Source organism: Macaca thibetana, chromosome 18 (assembly GCF_024542745.1).
Source record: "Macaca thibetana thibetana isolate TM-01 chromosome 18, ASM2454274v1, whole genome shotgun sequence".
Taxonomy (NCBI): domain Eukaryota; kingdom Metazoa; phylum Chordata; class Mammalia; order Primates; family Cercopithecidae; genus Macaca; species Macaca thibetana.
The window spans coordinates 505023-516306 of record NC_065595.1 but is presented as its reverse complement, the minus strand read 5'-3'; the positions used below and the strand labels follow the sequence as shown (position 1 = coordinate 516306).

At 54.7% G+C, this 11284-nt stretch overlaps 2 protein-coding genes across 6 annotated transcripts in view; both read left to right on the top strand.

The window, feature by feature from the left end:
- The window catches only part of HSBP1L1 (heat shock factor binding protein 1 like 1), a 414139-nt gene that overhangs the window by 191291 nt on the left and 211564 nt on the right, over positions 1-11284 (top strand). The window lies entirely within an intron of this gene.
- Positions 1-11284, top strand: part of CTDP1 (CTD phosphatase subunit 1) — a 74228-nt gene that overhangs the window by 39656 nt on the left and 23288 nt on the right. For all 3 annotated transcript variants that reach the window (XM_050768208.1, XM_050768210.1, XM_050768211.1), the window contains exons 9-10: positions 1622-1757; positions 1916-2122. In XM_050768208.1, coding sequence (XP_050624165.1) covers positions 1622-1757; positions 1916-2122 — 343 coding nt within the window. The remainder of the gene's footprint in view (positions 1-1621; positions 1758-1915; positions 2123-11284) is intronic.

Here is an 11284-nt window from a genome sequence, read left to right as displayed (position 1 = left end):
TATTCTAGTTATTCTGTGAAAATGCTCCCATAAGCACCTGGATTTTCCCCGAATGAAGATTGCCTAAATCACTTCAGGTTCTGCTCCTCCAATCGCGCTTCCTGTCCTGGCGGCGTTTCCTGAGAGGGCTTCTCAGTGCGTGGCCCCGCCTCCAGGGCTCAGGATAGCCTTGTGGGGTGAGCTCATCCCTGACCACGCATGCTCCCTGACAGCAAGTGTGGTCTTATTTGAGGCCACGCCTCTAGTCCGTGTCACGTGGTGTTGGACATGCATGTGCTCAGTAAAGCGTTTGAATCAAGGGTACATGGAAGGCTCCATCTCAGTGTGAAATAGGCAGGTGCTGGCTGCAGGGCAGGGGCAGGCTTTCCGTGGAGCCCAGCGAAACCCTTGATCCCAGGAGAAAGCCAGGCCCTGGCCTCCCACGGGCAGTCAGGCCCTTCTCTCCTGAGCGTGGAGCCGGGCCAGGCCACGGTCCTCCTTGGCTCCTCAGGTGCCCGTCTGCCCTGCCCCATGTCTGCCCAGCTCCTGACCCTTCTCTCCTGTGCATGGAGCCAGGCCAGACTGGGGTCCTCCTGAGCCCCTCGGGTGCCCATCTGCCCTGCCCCGTGAGTGCCCAGCTCCTGGCCCTTCTCTCCTGAGCATGGAGGTGGGCCAGGCTGGGGTCCTCCTTGGCCCCTCGGGTGCCCATTTGCCCTGCCCTGTGTCTGCCCAGCTCTTGACCCTTCTTTCGCTTTCCTTCCTTCCCCCGGAATTGTGCTCACGTTTCTTTTTGCTTCGGTGTTTGTGGCCTCACTGTTGAGGGGCCTTCCTGAACACATGCTCACGTCACCTGCTGTGCCCAGCTCCTCGTCTGAGATCCACCACTTCCCACCATGGCTGCTTATCCCTGGCCTGGGAGATGGGAACCTGCAGTGGGCAGCCCTGGTGGGGTGCAGCCGAGTGAGGGCCCTGGGCTCTGGTGGGGTGCAGCCGAGTGAGGGCCCTGGGCTCTGGTGGGGTGCAGCCGGGTGAGGGCCCTGGGCTCTGGTGGGGTGCAGCCAGGTGAGGGCCTTGGTGGGGTGCAGCCGGGTGAGGGCCCTGAGCCCTGGTGGTTGCAGCCAGGTGAGGGCCCTGGTGGGGTACAGTCTGTTGAGGGTCCTGGTGGGGTGCAGCCGGGTGAGGGCCCCAAGCCCTGGTGGGGTGCAGTTGGGTGAGGGCCCTGAGTCCTGGTGAGGTACAGTTGGGTGAGGGCCCTGGTGGGGTGCAGCCGGGTGAAGGCCCCGAGTCCTGGTGATTACAGCCGGGTGAGGGCCCTGAGCCCTGGTTGGGTGCAGTCAGGTGAGGGTCCTGAGCCCTGGTGGGGTGCAGTTGGGTGAGGGCCCTGGTGGGGTGCAGCCGGGTGAGGGCCCTGGGCCCTGGTGGGGTGCAGTTGGGTGAGGGCCCTGGTGGGGTGCAGCCGGGTGAGGGCCCTGAGCCCTGGTGGGGTGCAGTTGGGTGAGGGCCCTGGTGGGGTGCAGCCGGGTGAGGGCCCTGGGCCCTGGTGGGGTGCAGTCGGGTGAGGGCCCTGGTGGGTGCAGCCAGATGTGGGCCCTGAGCCTCCAGTGCTGGCCAAGACAGCCTGACGCAGCCGGGTCTCCCGCAGGCACAGAGAAGGTGCTGCAGGCGCAGGAGTGCGGACACCTGCACGTGGTCAACCCTGACTGGCTGTGGAGTTGCCTGGAGCGCTGGGACAAGGTGGAGGAGCAGCTCTTCCCGCTCAGGGACGACCACAGCAAGAGGTGGGTCCTCGCCGCACCCCGCACATCCCTGCCAGGCGTTCCCTCGCCAGACAGCTGTTGGTTCACACACCTAGGCAATGCCCGCCAGGTGTCCCTGGGTGCCTGCTCTGCGTCGCCCGGACGCCCCGCTCATGGCCCTTGTTCTGTTCCTCCGACAGGGAGAACAGTCCTGCAGCCTTTCCCGACCGGGAGGGTGTGCCCCCCACCACCTTGTTCCACCCGATGCCGGTTCTTCCCAAGGCCCAGCCTGGCCCCGAGGTTCGAATCTACGACTCCAACACGGGGAAGCTCATCAGGACGGGCGCCCGGGGGCCCCCAGCGCCCCCCAGCTCCTTACCCCTCCACCGGGAGCCCTCTTCCTTCAGGTACATGGCGGCGCAGCCACTGCCCCCAGCTAGTGAGGGCTCTTCAAGCTGCTCTGGTCCGTTAGGGGGATGGCGCCAGTTGCCCAACATGAGGGCGGGTGGAGGCTGCAGACGGTGACTCCCGCTTCCACCTTGTGGGAACGCCGCCCCCACTGGCTCTCTCGGGTCCTTTTGTTCTTCTGTCCTCTCCTGGTTCCCAAAACTGAAACAAAACCCTACAGCCAGCTTCTCAGATGTTGTCCAGGCACCTGCATGTGCACACCTGTGGCCGCCCCGCAGAGCACTCGGTCCTGGGAACACTCAGCAGAGAATGGGCAGAGCAGGGCTGGTTTCGAGCCCCCGCCCCCGTCGCCTCGCCGGCTGCTCTCTGCCGGCTCCACGTTTGTTGCTCTGCCAGACCCCGGGCTGCCGTCTTTGTTTCCACACAGAGCAGGCGCAGGGGTGATGGCAGTGGCGGTTGGCAAACAGCACCGTGAGGAAGGGAAACTTGACTGGACTGGAAGGCGTTGGTAGCCGGGATCTGTGCTGCCCTGGAGAGGGGAAATTGCAGGCCCCGGGGGATGCTTCCTGCGCACGTGGCCTCTGTGCCTGTTTACCGGTGTGGACCGGAGATCAGCCCTCAGCCTGAGGTGGTGGCCCCTGCAGACCCCATGGGACATTCTTGGAGATTTAAATGAGTCTTTGTTCTGTGGTTGTTGCTTTGAAATTCAACCAAAAGTTTAACTAGATTAAACTTGACCCGGGCGAGGAGCATCTACCAAGACCTGGTGTGTGTTCACCCCTGGAAGCCCTCTGACAGGTCACAACGCCTCAAATCCTGCGACGGGTGCAGCACGCAGGCTGCTGGAGGGAGACGGGTGCTCATGGTTAATGGGGAGATGGAGAGGTACGACTTGGTGTCCTTTTCGAGCCCTTGCAGGATCCAGCACTGTCCCTGCGTGGGGACGCTGAGGCCCGGAGTGCATGGCCCTCCCAGGTCAGGAGCGGGGTGGCCAGAGCGTGGCCTTTGCACAGTGGGCGGCAGCTCCCGAGCCTGGGTGGGCAGGTGAGTGAGGAGGCCCCGCCAGGCACCACGACAAAGCCCAGTCAGCTTTCGGGAGAGGCCACTCCCTCTGGAAACGCGCTCTGGTTCCTCCCAGGTTTTCTGTTTTTAGATTGTGTTTTGTCTTTTGTGATTCTAGAGAGTAGCGTGTGCCCCTTTCGGCTGATTTCACAGCCCTTGAGGTCACGGTGGGGAGTGTTGCTAAGAGGAGTCGTCGGGTCGGGCGACTGGGAGGTGGGCAGGTGCAGGGTGGCTTCCTGTGCGGCAGCCTGGCAACGCGCTGGGACCTGGGGGATGGGGGGTTTGGGATGAATCTGAGGTTCTCCATTCTGATGACAGGGAAGAGGATCCCCAGCCACACAGTGATGATGTCATCCCGAAGGATAGGAAGACATTCTGGTGACAGTGTCACCTCCCGTTGTTAGGAAGGCGCTGGGTGGTGATGTCACCTCCCATCGTGTCGTCCTGGTGACGATGTCGTCGCCTGTCATTAAGAAGGCGTCCTGATGGTGACGTTGTTTCTGGTCGTTAGAAAGGCTTCCTGTCCGGGCTGGTTGGGCTTTTAACACGAGGTGTCTTTCCAACACTGCTGCTCTAGCTCTTCGGGGCCGACAGACGCCTGCAGTTCAGTCTGTTTTTGATGCTGACGACCCACAGTTGGCATCAGGCCTTGAGTCTACGGGCTCATTCCCTCGTCTGAGGGTTGCCCTCATCTCTGACCCCCAGGCCCCTCACCGTCCAGCTTGGCCACAGGGTTGGGGGTCCCCAGACACAGACTTTTGCAGTTTTGATCATCTGCTGAATCAGCTCACGAAACTTTGGAAAACATTTCACTCAGCAGTACCAGTTTATTTTAAAGGCTCAAGAACAGCCAAATGAGGGGGTGCAAGGGGCAGGGTCCAGAAGGGCCATGAGCACGGCGCGTGTCCCCCCGGAAGCTCTGCGTCCTTCCGTCTGTGGCGAAGGCACGGCTGATCCCACCCACTACCCACTTGCTCCTGCAAAGCCTTCTGGTGACCAGCCCTGCCCTGAAGCTGCTCAGGCCCAGCCCACAGCCCCTCACCGCAGCGGTGATTCCAGGGACTGGGAACAGGTCTCTCCGTAAATCAGGGCTTCGTCCTTTGATGCTACTCTCATTCCTTCATTTAACTCAGTTAATTCCAGCTCTCCAGCCAGTTGACAAAGCTCCTGGACTCTTCTGAGAACAGCATGGTGGAGCCTGGCCTATGGGGTTGCTGTGGGCCAGTCAGTGAACAGGCCAGCACCACCTAGAGCCGAATGATGCAGAGACCCCGTGGCTAGGAAGTCAGGGTCTGTTGTGTGCTGTAATTCTAATCAGTAGCAGCACGATGGCAGGACAGATACGTGCGTTGAAGTGACACTGCTGAGATTTAGCTTTGAAATTGCAGTTTTGCAAAACGCTCACATAGTTTAAAGCAGCCACACGATCAGTACCGTGAAGAGCACCTGTTCTTTAGATGCTGCTTTTCATACTGTTGACTGAAATGTTCAGGGGCTGGCACTGTAGTCCCAGTGCTTTGGGAGGTGGACCCACAAGGATCGCTTGAGCTCAGGAGTTCAAGGCTGCAGTGAGCTGTGACCGCGCCCTGCACTCCGTCCTGGGCCGCAGAGTGAGAGCCTGTCTCAGAAAAAAATTTTTTTTCGTAATTAAAAGTAAAATCACAAACCTTTGACTTATTTTTTCTTCAGCATTTTTATTTATTTATTTTTTTGAGACGGAGTCTTGGTCTGTCGCCCAGGCTGGAGTGCAGTGGTGCAATCTTGGCTCACGGCAACCTCCGCCTCTCAGGTTCAAGCAATTCTCATGCCTCTTCAGCAGCTGGAATTACAGGCACATGCAACCACGCCCGGCTAATTTGTGTATTTTTAGTAGAGACAGGGTTTCACCATGTTGCCCAGGTTGGTCTCAAGCTCCTGTCCTCATTGTCTTAAAACTACGCAAAGTGGTTAAAGATTAGATACAAGGTTTTTTAATAATTCAGCCTTGCTTGAAGTGAGCTAGGAATTTCTAAGATCAATGAGAAAAAAATAATTGTTACCTGAAAACATACTTGCAGATAGTAAGCTACATTTGAATAAAGTCAAACACTTTTACTTGAGTGACACTAATAATATGGCAACCGATAACTGTGTACGTGTTCTGAAATGTGTATAGTTTACGTCAACAGTAGCAGTTCAGAACGTTTCGAATGGCACGTCATAAACCACCGTTCAGCTCTGCCTGTCTTTTGTAAGGAAGACGCACGCTGGGCTGCAGTTCATTGGAATAAGTTGACTTTTGCTGTTTTTAATTTGAAAGTGTAATTTGCACCAAAATACCAATATTACTTCAGTTAATTCCAGCTCATTTATATGAGTGGATGTTAATGTGATTTGTTAGGTTGTGATAATCATCAGTTTGGTGGCGGGAAGCAGCATTGTTGTGGCCGCGGCAGTGGGCCGCCTGGCCTGGGTGATTGCAGGCGGGCACACCTTTGCCACATTAAGGAAATGTCTCTCCCTTCACTTGGACGTGTTGGAAACTGAGTTCTCCTAAAATGAGCCTGGGTTCTGCTTTTTGATAGTTTTCAAAATTGATGGAACTACCTATTTGTATTAGAAAAAAGGAATGCCTGTTTGAAGGTCTCCTTCCCCAGGCTGGACATGGTGCTGACAGTCTGAGGAAACGGGACCGGCCGGCAGGCGTTCTGTGGGGCTTTCCTGCTGCAGTGAGGACCTGGGCCTGTGTGGCTCGGCCACACCTCTGGTCACACCCTACCTTTTCTCTGTAGGCCTCCTCCTTGGAGGAACAGGCAGAGTGGTTTCTTCTGGTTTAATCCAAGAGTCCCCCCTGCTTGTTTTGAGTTCGTGTGGCGCCTGCCCAGTCCCCTGCACTACATAGACCTGTGTCTGCAGTGCCCCTCCACGTGCGGACCCCTGGTTCCTGCAGGACCACTCCGCCTGTAAAGACGAGTCCAGCGTGGTCTCCTGCAGCCACCCTCACACCCTTGTAACAGCGCTGGTGTGATTCCGCCGTGGCACCCCGTCTCAAGGTGGGTTCCACGCCTGAGCGGCCCCAGGCCTCATCTCTTGCGTGCATTGGTTGCCCAGTTTCCCCGTGGCACCCCATCTTACGGTGAGGCCCGCACCTGCGCGGCCCCAGGCCTCATCTGTTGTGTGCATTGGTTGTGCTGCTGTGGAGGTGGCCCCGTCGCCCACCATCCTAAGAGTGGTGGTTCCTCGTTCTGTTCCCGGAACCCTGTGTAGACCCCATTGTGACAGGAGCTCGGCGGTGAGGGCGGTTGGCCCTTCATCCCTGGACTGGTCCTCATCTAAGGCTTTGAATGTTGTACATTTTTTAAAATTCTGGCTTTGAGCTTTTTGGTGCTGGGCTGGCAGCCTGGCTCACTGTGGACCTGCGGGTGAGTGGGAACATTCAGTTTTTTGGTTAAACTTTTTGAGATATTTGTAGATTGACACGCAGTGATAATGCAGAGAGGCCCTTTGGACCCTTTATCCCATTTCCCCTGTGGTTGCCTCTTGTGAAAGTGGGGAACAAGCTCATCACTGGGACCCACAGGGGCTCATCCAGACAGAAAGACAGAACCCTCACCAGCTCCCCTGCAGCCCTCACGGCCTCAGCCACTTCCCCTCCCTGACCCTTGGCCCTCCACCTGCTGTCCCTCCCTGCACCGTGCCCTCTGCGGAGTGCTGTGGACGGTGGTCGGCAGCCTTCTAGAGTTGACCCTTCTCCCTCGGCCGGTTCCTGGAGCCTCTGCGCCCCTCGTTCATGTCCTCCTCTCGCTGAGCCGTGTCTCGTGGTGTGTGGAGGGGCCGTCTGTGGCTTCACCGTTCCCCGTTTCAGGGATATTTGGGTTGTCTCCAGCCTTTGCTCTAAATGTTTGCACAGGTTGAGCATCTCATCCAAAAATCCAAAATCAGAAATGCTCCAAGATTCGCACCTTGCTGAGCAGTGACGTGGCCTGGAAGGAGATGCTCATCTGAGCGTTCGAATTTGGGGTCACCAGTTGCAGATGCTCAGCCCGTAAGTGTAACACAGACATTTCAAAATTCAAAAATCCAAAGTAGACAACACTTTGGGTCTCAGGCGTGTTGGATGTGGGATACTTAGCCTATCTAAGTTTTTATTTCTTTGGGATAAATGTCCAGTGGTAGGTACAGTCGCTGAATTGGATAGTGAGTGTGTGTTTAGCTTTTTAAAGAAACTGCCAGACCCTTTTCCGGAATACCTGCATCATCATCTCACATTTTCAGTGGTGGTGAGTGACCCAGGTGGCGTGGCCAGAGCTGTTTATTGCAGCTGTTCTGATAGGTGTGTCCTGAGCTGGTTGTGGCTGTGACTTGCGTTTCTGTGGTGAATAATGCCACTGAACATCACCTCCTGTGTGTGTTCCATCTGCTAGTCCTTGGTTGGCTGTGCTGCTTCCTCCCAGGCAGCAACTTGACTTCTCTGAGACCTCAGAGGTGGGGTGTTTGGCTGGTGTAGAGCAGTTATCACAGGTTTTTAACATTTAATTGAAACATTTAATTCAGTTTAAAATATAACAGTGCAGTTGGCCCTTTGAACAACACTGCTTTGAACTGTGTGTGTCCAGTCATACGTAAATGGGTGTTTCAGCCAAATGCAGATGGGAAGCGCATGTTCGCTGGATGGGAAGCGTGTGTTCACGGAGGGCCGAGGCGAAGAGTGGACTTTGACAAGGCTCAGGAAGTCCTGAATTCCAGTCAGGCAGATCATCCTCTAGAGGGTCTTCGGCAGAGCAAAAGTTTTTAATTTTCACAAGATTCTATTTATCACTTCTTTCTTTCAGGAATCATGCTCTTGATGTGAAGTTAACTAGTAGCCTAGTCCCAGATCCCGGAGATTTTCTTGATGTTTTATCCTGAAAGATCTGTAGTCTTTCATCTTACACCGCGATGCTCCTGAGGTTGGTTTTCTGGCCCCAGCCACATTGCCGCGGGCGCTGTCTTCCGCCACGGCTGCTTCCGCCCCAGCGTCTCAAGTGTGCTCAGGTGCACCTGTGTGGTCTGTTCCTGGGTTTTCTGCCCGGAGATGCCCTTGATCAAGTTGGATTTCCTGTTTTCTGTGAGTTGTTAACACCAGTGGGTGTTGCATTTTTTCGGTGTTTGTTGATTGATATTCTGGTGTCTGTGGTTTTTCTTCTTTTGCCTGTCAGTATGCGGTGGTCACATTGACTGATTTTTGGACATGAAAACAACCTTGCAACTCAGAAACCAATCCCCTTGGTTGTGGTGTGTAGTAACCGTGATGCACTTCTGTGAAGTGTCTTCATGTTGATGTTGAGAGGCCTGTGGGGCTGTACTTGTCACATTGTGTGCCGTCTGTCCCCGGGTTTGTTGTCGCTCGGTGGCCTCCCGTGGTGAGGTGGGAAGCGTCCACCCTCTAGCATCCTTGGTCAGACTGTAGACTTGCCCCTTCCTTTCACTTATTTGGGAGAATTCTCCAGTGAGACCGTCTGGTCCTGGAGATTTTATTTTTGCAGATTTAAAATTTCATGTTCATTTTCCTTAATAGTTACAGGGCTTTTCACAGGACCTGTTGTGTTCGGGTGAGTTGTGGTTGGTTCTGTTTTTTAAGGAATTGCTCCACTTACCTCTATTTTTTTTTTTTTTTTTTTTTTTTTTTTTTTTGGTTTTCAGCCTCCTTATTTCTTACCTTCCTTCTGCTTGCTTTGGGATTATTTTTTATGACTTGTTTCGACAGTCAGGTGTGGTCTAGAGAACCAGAGCGGAGTCTCCAGTGCTTGCCTGGATTCCTGCTTCCGTCCTTGCGGGAGTTCCCTGAGGGGTCCCTTCCCTCCCAACCTGCCCTGCGGTGTCCATCATGCTCTCGGGGCAGGCCTGGGCCCTCTGCAGTCTCTCCCTTGCTGGGGGACGTTTTCACGGGATAAGACTCTGGGTTGATCTTCCTTTTTCTCAGGGCCTGAGAAACATCTGGCTTCCTTCTGGGCTCCGTCGTTCAGATGACTGATCTTCTGTCTTTGGCCGCTTTTCCTGTAGGTAAGCTGTGTTTTCTCTTCCATTGCCATCAAGGTTTTTCTCCATCTTTAGTTGAGGTTTGATGATGACATGTCTTGGTGTAGATTTGGAGGGTTTACTTTGTTTAGGTTTGACTCTGCTTTTTGAGTTGGAAGGTTTATGTCTTTTGACGTCTTTGGGACATTTCCAGCCATTGCTTTTCAAGGCCATCTCTGCCATGCATGGGACGGCAGGGACACGGATGCTGAGGCTTTTCGTATCTCGTGCGTCCCTAAGCTGTGTTCTTTTTCCTGTTCAGCTCATTTTCTCTGTTGTCCGGGTTGGGTGATTTCTGTTAGATTTTTAGGTTCACAGCCTTCCTTTGTCTCCTTCATTTGCTGCTAGTCTGTCCATGACATTTTTTGGTTTTAGTTTTTATTTTTCAGTTATAAAATTTCTGTATCTTCTATTTCTTTACCAACCCTTTGTGTTTTTCATTTGCGTATTTGCAAGCATATTTGCAATTGCCTGTTGAAGCATATTTGCAATTGCCTGTTGAAGCATTTTTATCATGGATGCTATAAGTCATTATGAATTTTAGCATCTCTGCTCTCTCAGCTTGGCCTCTGTTGATTGTCCTTTTCTCCATAGTTTGAGATCTTCCTGTTTCTTGCTGGGGCAAGTGACATTGGATTGAAACCTGGACCTTTTTCACATCATGTTAGGAAACTCTGGATCTTATTTAAACCTTCTCCCATCGCTCATTTTTTTTTGGGCCATGCTCCAGCAGCAGGAGTGGAGGCCCCCTAGTTCCTGCCAGTCGGGACAGGAGTCCATTTCCCCACACGGCCTCTTTTTGATGCCTGAGAGTGGGGGATGAGGGTGACGCCGTTGCTGGTGGACACATGTGGGGATGGGGGTGACGCTGTTGCTGGTGGACAGCTGTGGCGATGGGGGTGACGCCGTTGCTGTGGCAGTCCTGGCTCCCCACGTCATCGCTGGCACCATGGGAGGAGTGTCTGCATCTTCAGTGGGGGCTGGTGACAATCCCGACGCCCCCACATGGGTGGGAGGAGTGTCTGCATCTTCAGTGGGGGCTGGTGACAGTCCTGACCCCCCCACATGGGTGGGAGGAGTGTCTGCATCTTCAGTGGGGGCTGGTGACAGTCCTGACCCCCCCCACATGGGTGGGAGGAGTGTCTGCACCTTCAGTGGGGGCTGGTGACAGTCCTGACCCCCCCCCACATGGGTGGGAGGAGTGTCTGCATCTTCAGTGGGGGCTGGTGACAGTCCTGACGCCCCCACATGGGTGGGAGGAGTGTCTGCATCTTCAGTGGGGGCTGGTGACAGTCCTGACCCCCCCCACATGGGTGGGAGGAGTGTCTGCACCTTCAGTGGGGGCTGGTGACCGTCCTGACCCCCCCACATGGGTGGGAGGGGTGTCTGCACCTTCAGTGGGGGCTGGTGACAGTCCTGACCCCCCCCACATGGGTGGGAGGGGCCTCGCTGCTGCCAGTGGGGTTGAATGTCGGACTCCCCACAGGCTCCCCCATGGCCTTCTCTGAGACCTCAGAGGTGGGGTGTTTGGCTGGAGTAGAGCAGTTATCACAGGTTTTTAACATTAATTGAAACGTTTAATTCAGTTTAAAATAACAGTACAGTTGGTCCTTTGAACAACACTGCTTTGAACTGCGTGTGTCTGGTTATACGTACATGGGTGTTTCAGCCAAATGCAGATGGGAAGCGCGTGTTCGCGGGATGGGAAGCGCGGCGCTCGCGGGATGGGAAGCGTGTGTTCACAGAGGGCCAAGGTGAAGAGTGGACTTTGTCAAGGCTCAGGAAGTCCTGAATTCCAAACAGCACAGATCAGCACCTTCAGATTTCTGGGCAGAAAATCTTCTCTTCATTGTAAATAGCCTAATATAGCTGTGTCTTTTTAGTTTTGTGACTTTGACTTAATGCCTGTATTCCTTCACCAGGATGGGTTTTATCCCCTCATCCTCGTGCCTGTCCCGAGCGAGCTGATGTCTGGGACGCACGCTCAGTGCCTCCTGGTCTCGTCCTTTGGTCACTCAGGGAAGAACCAGCAGCTAGAAACGGCCGCCTCTGAGGAGGGCAGC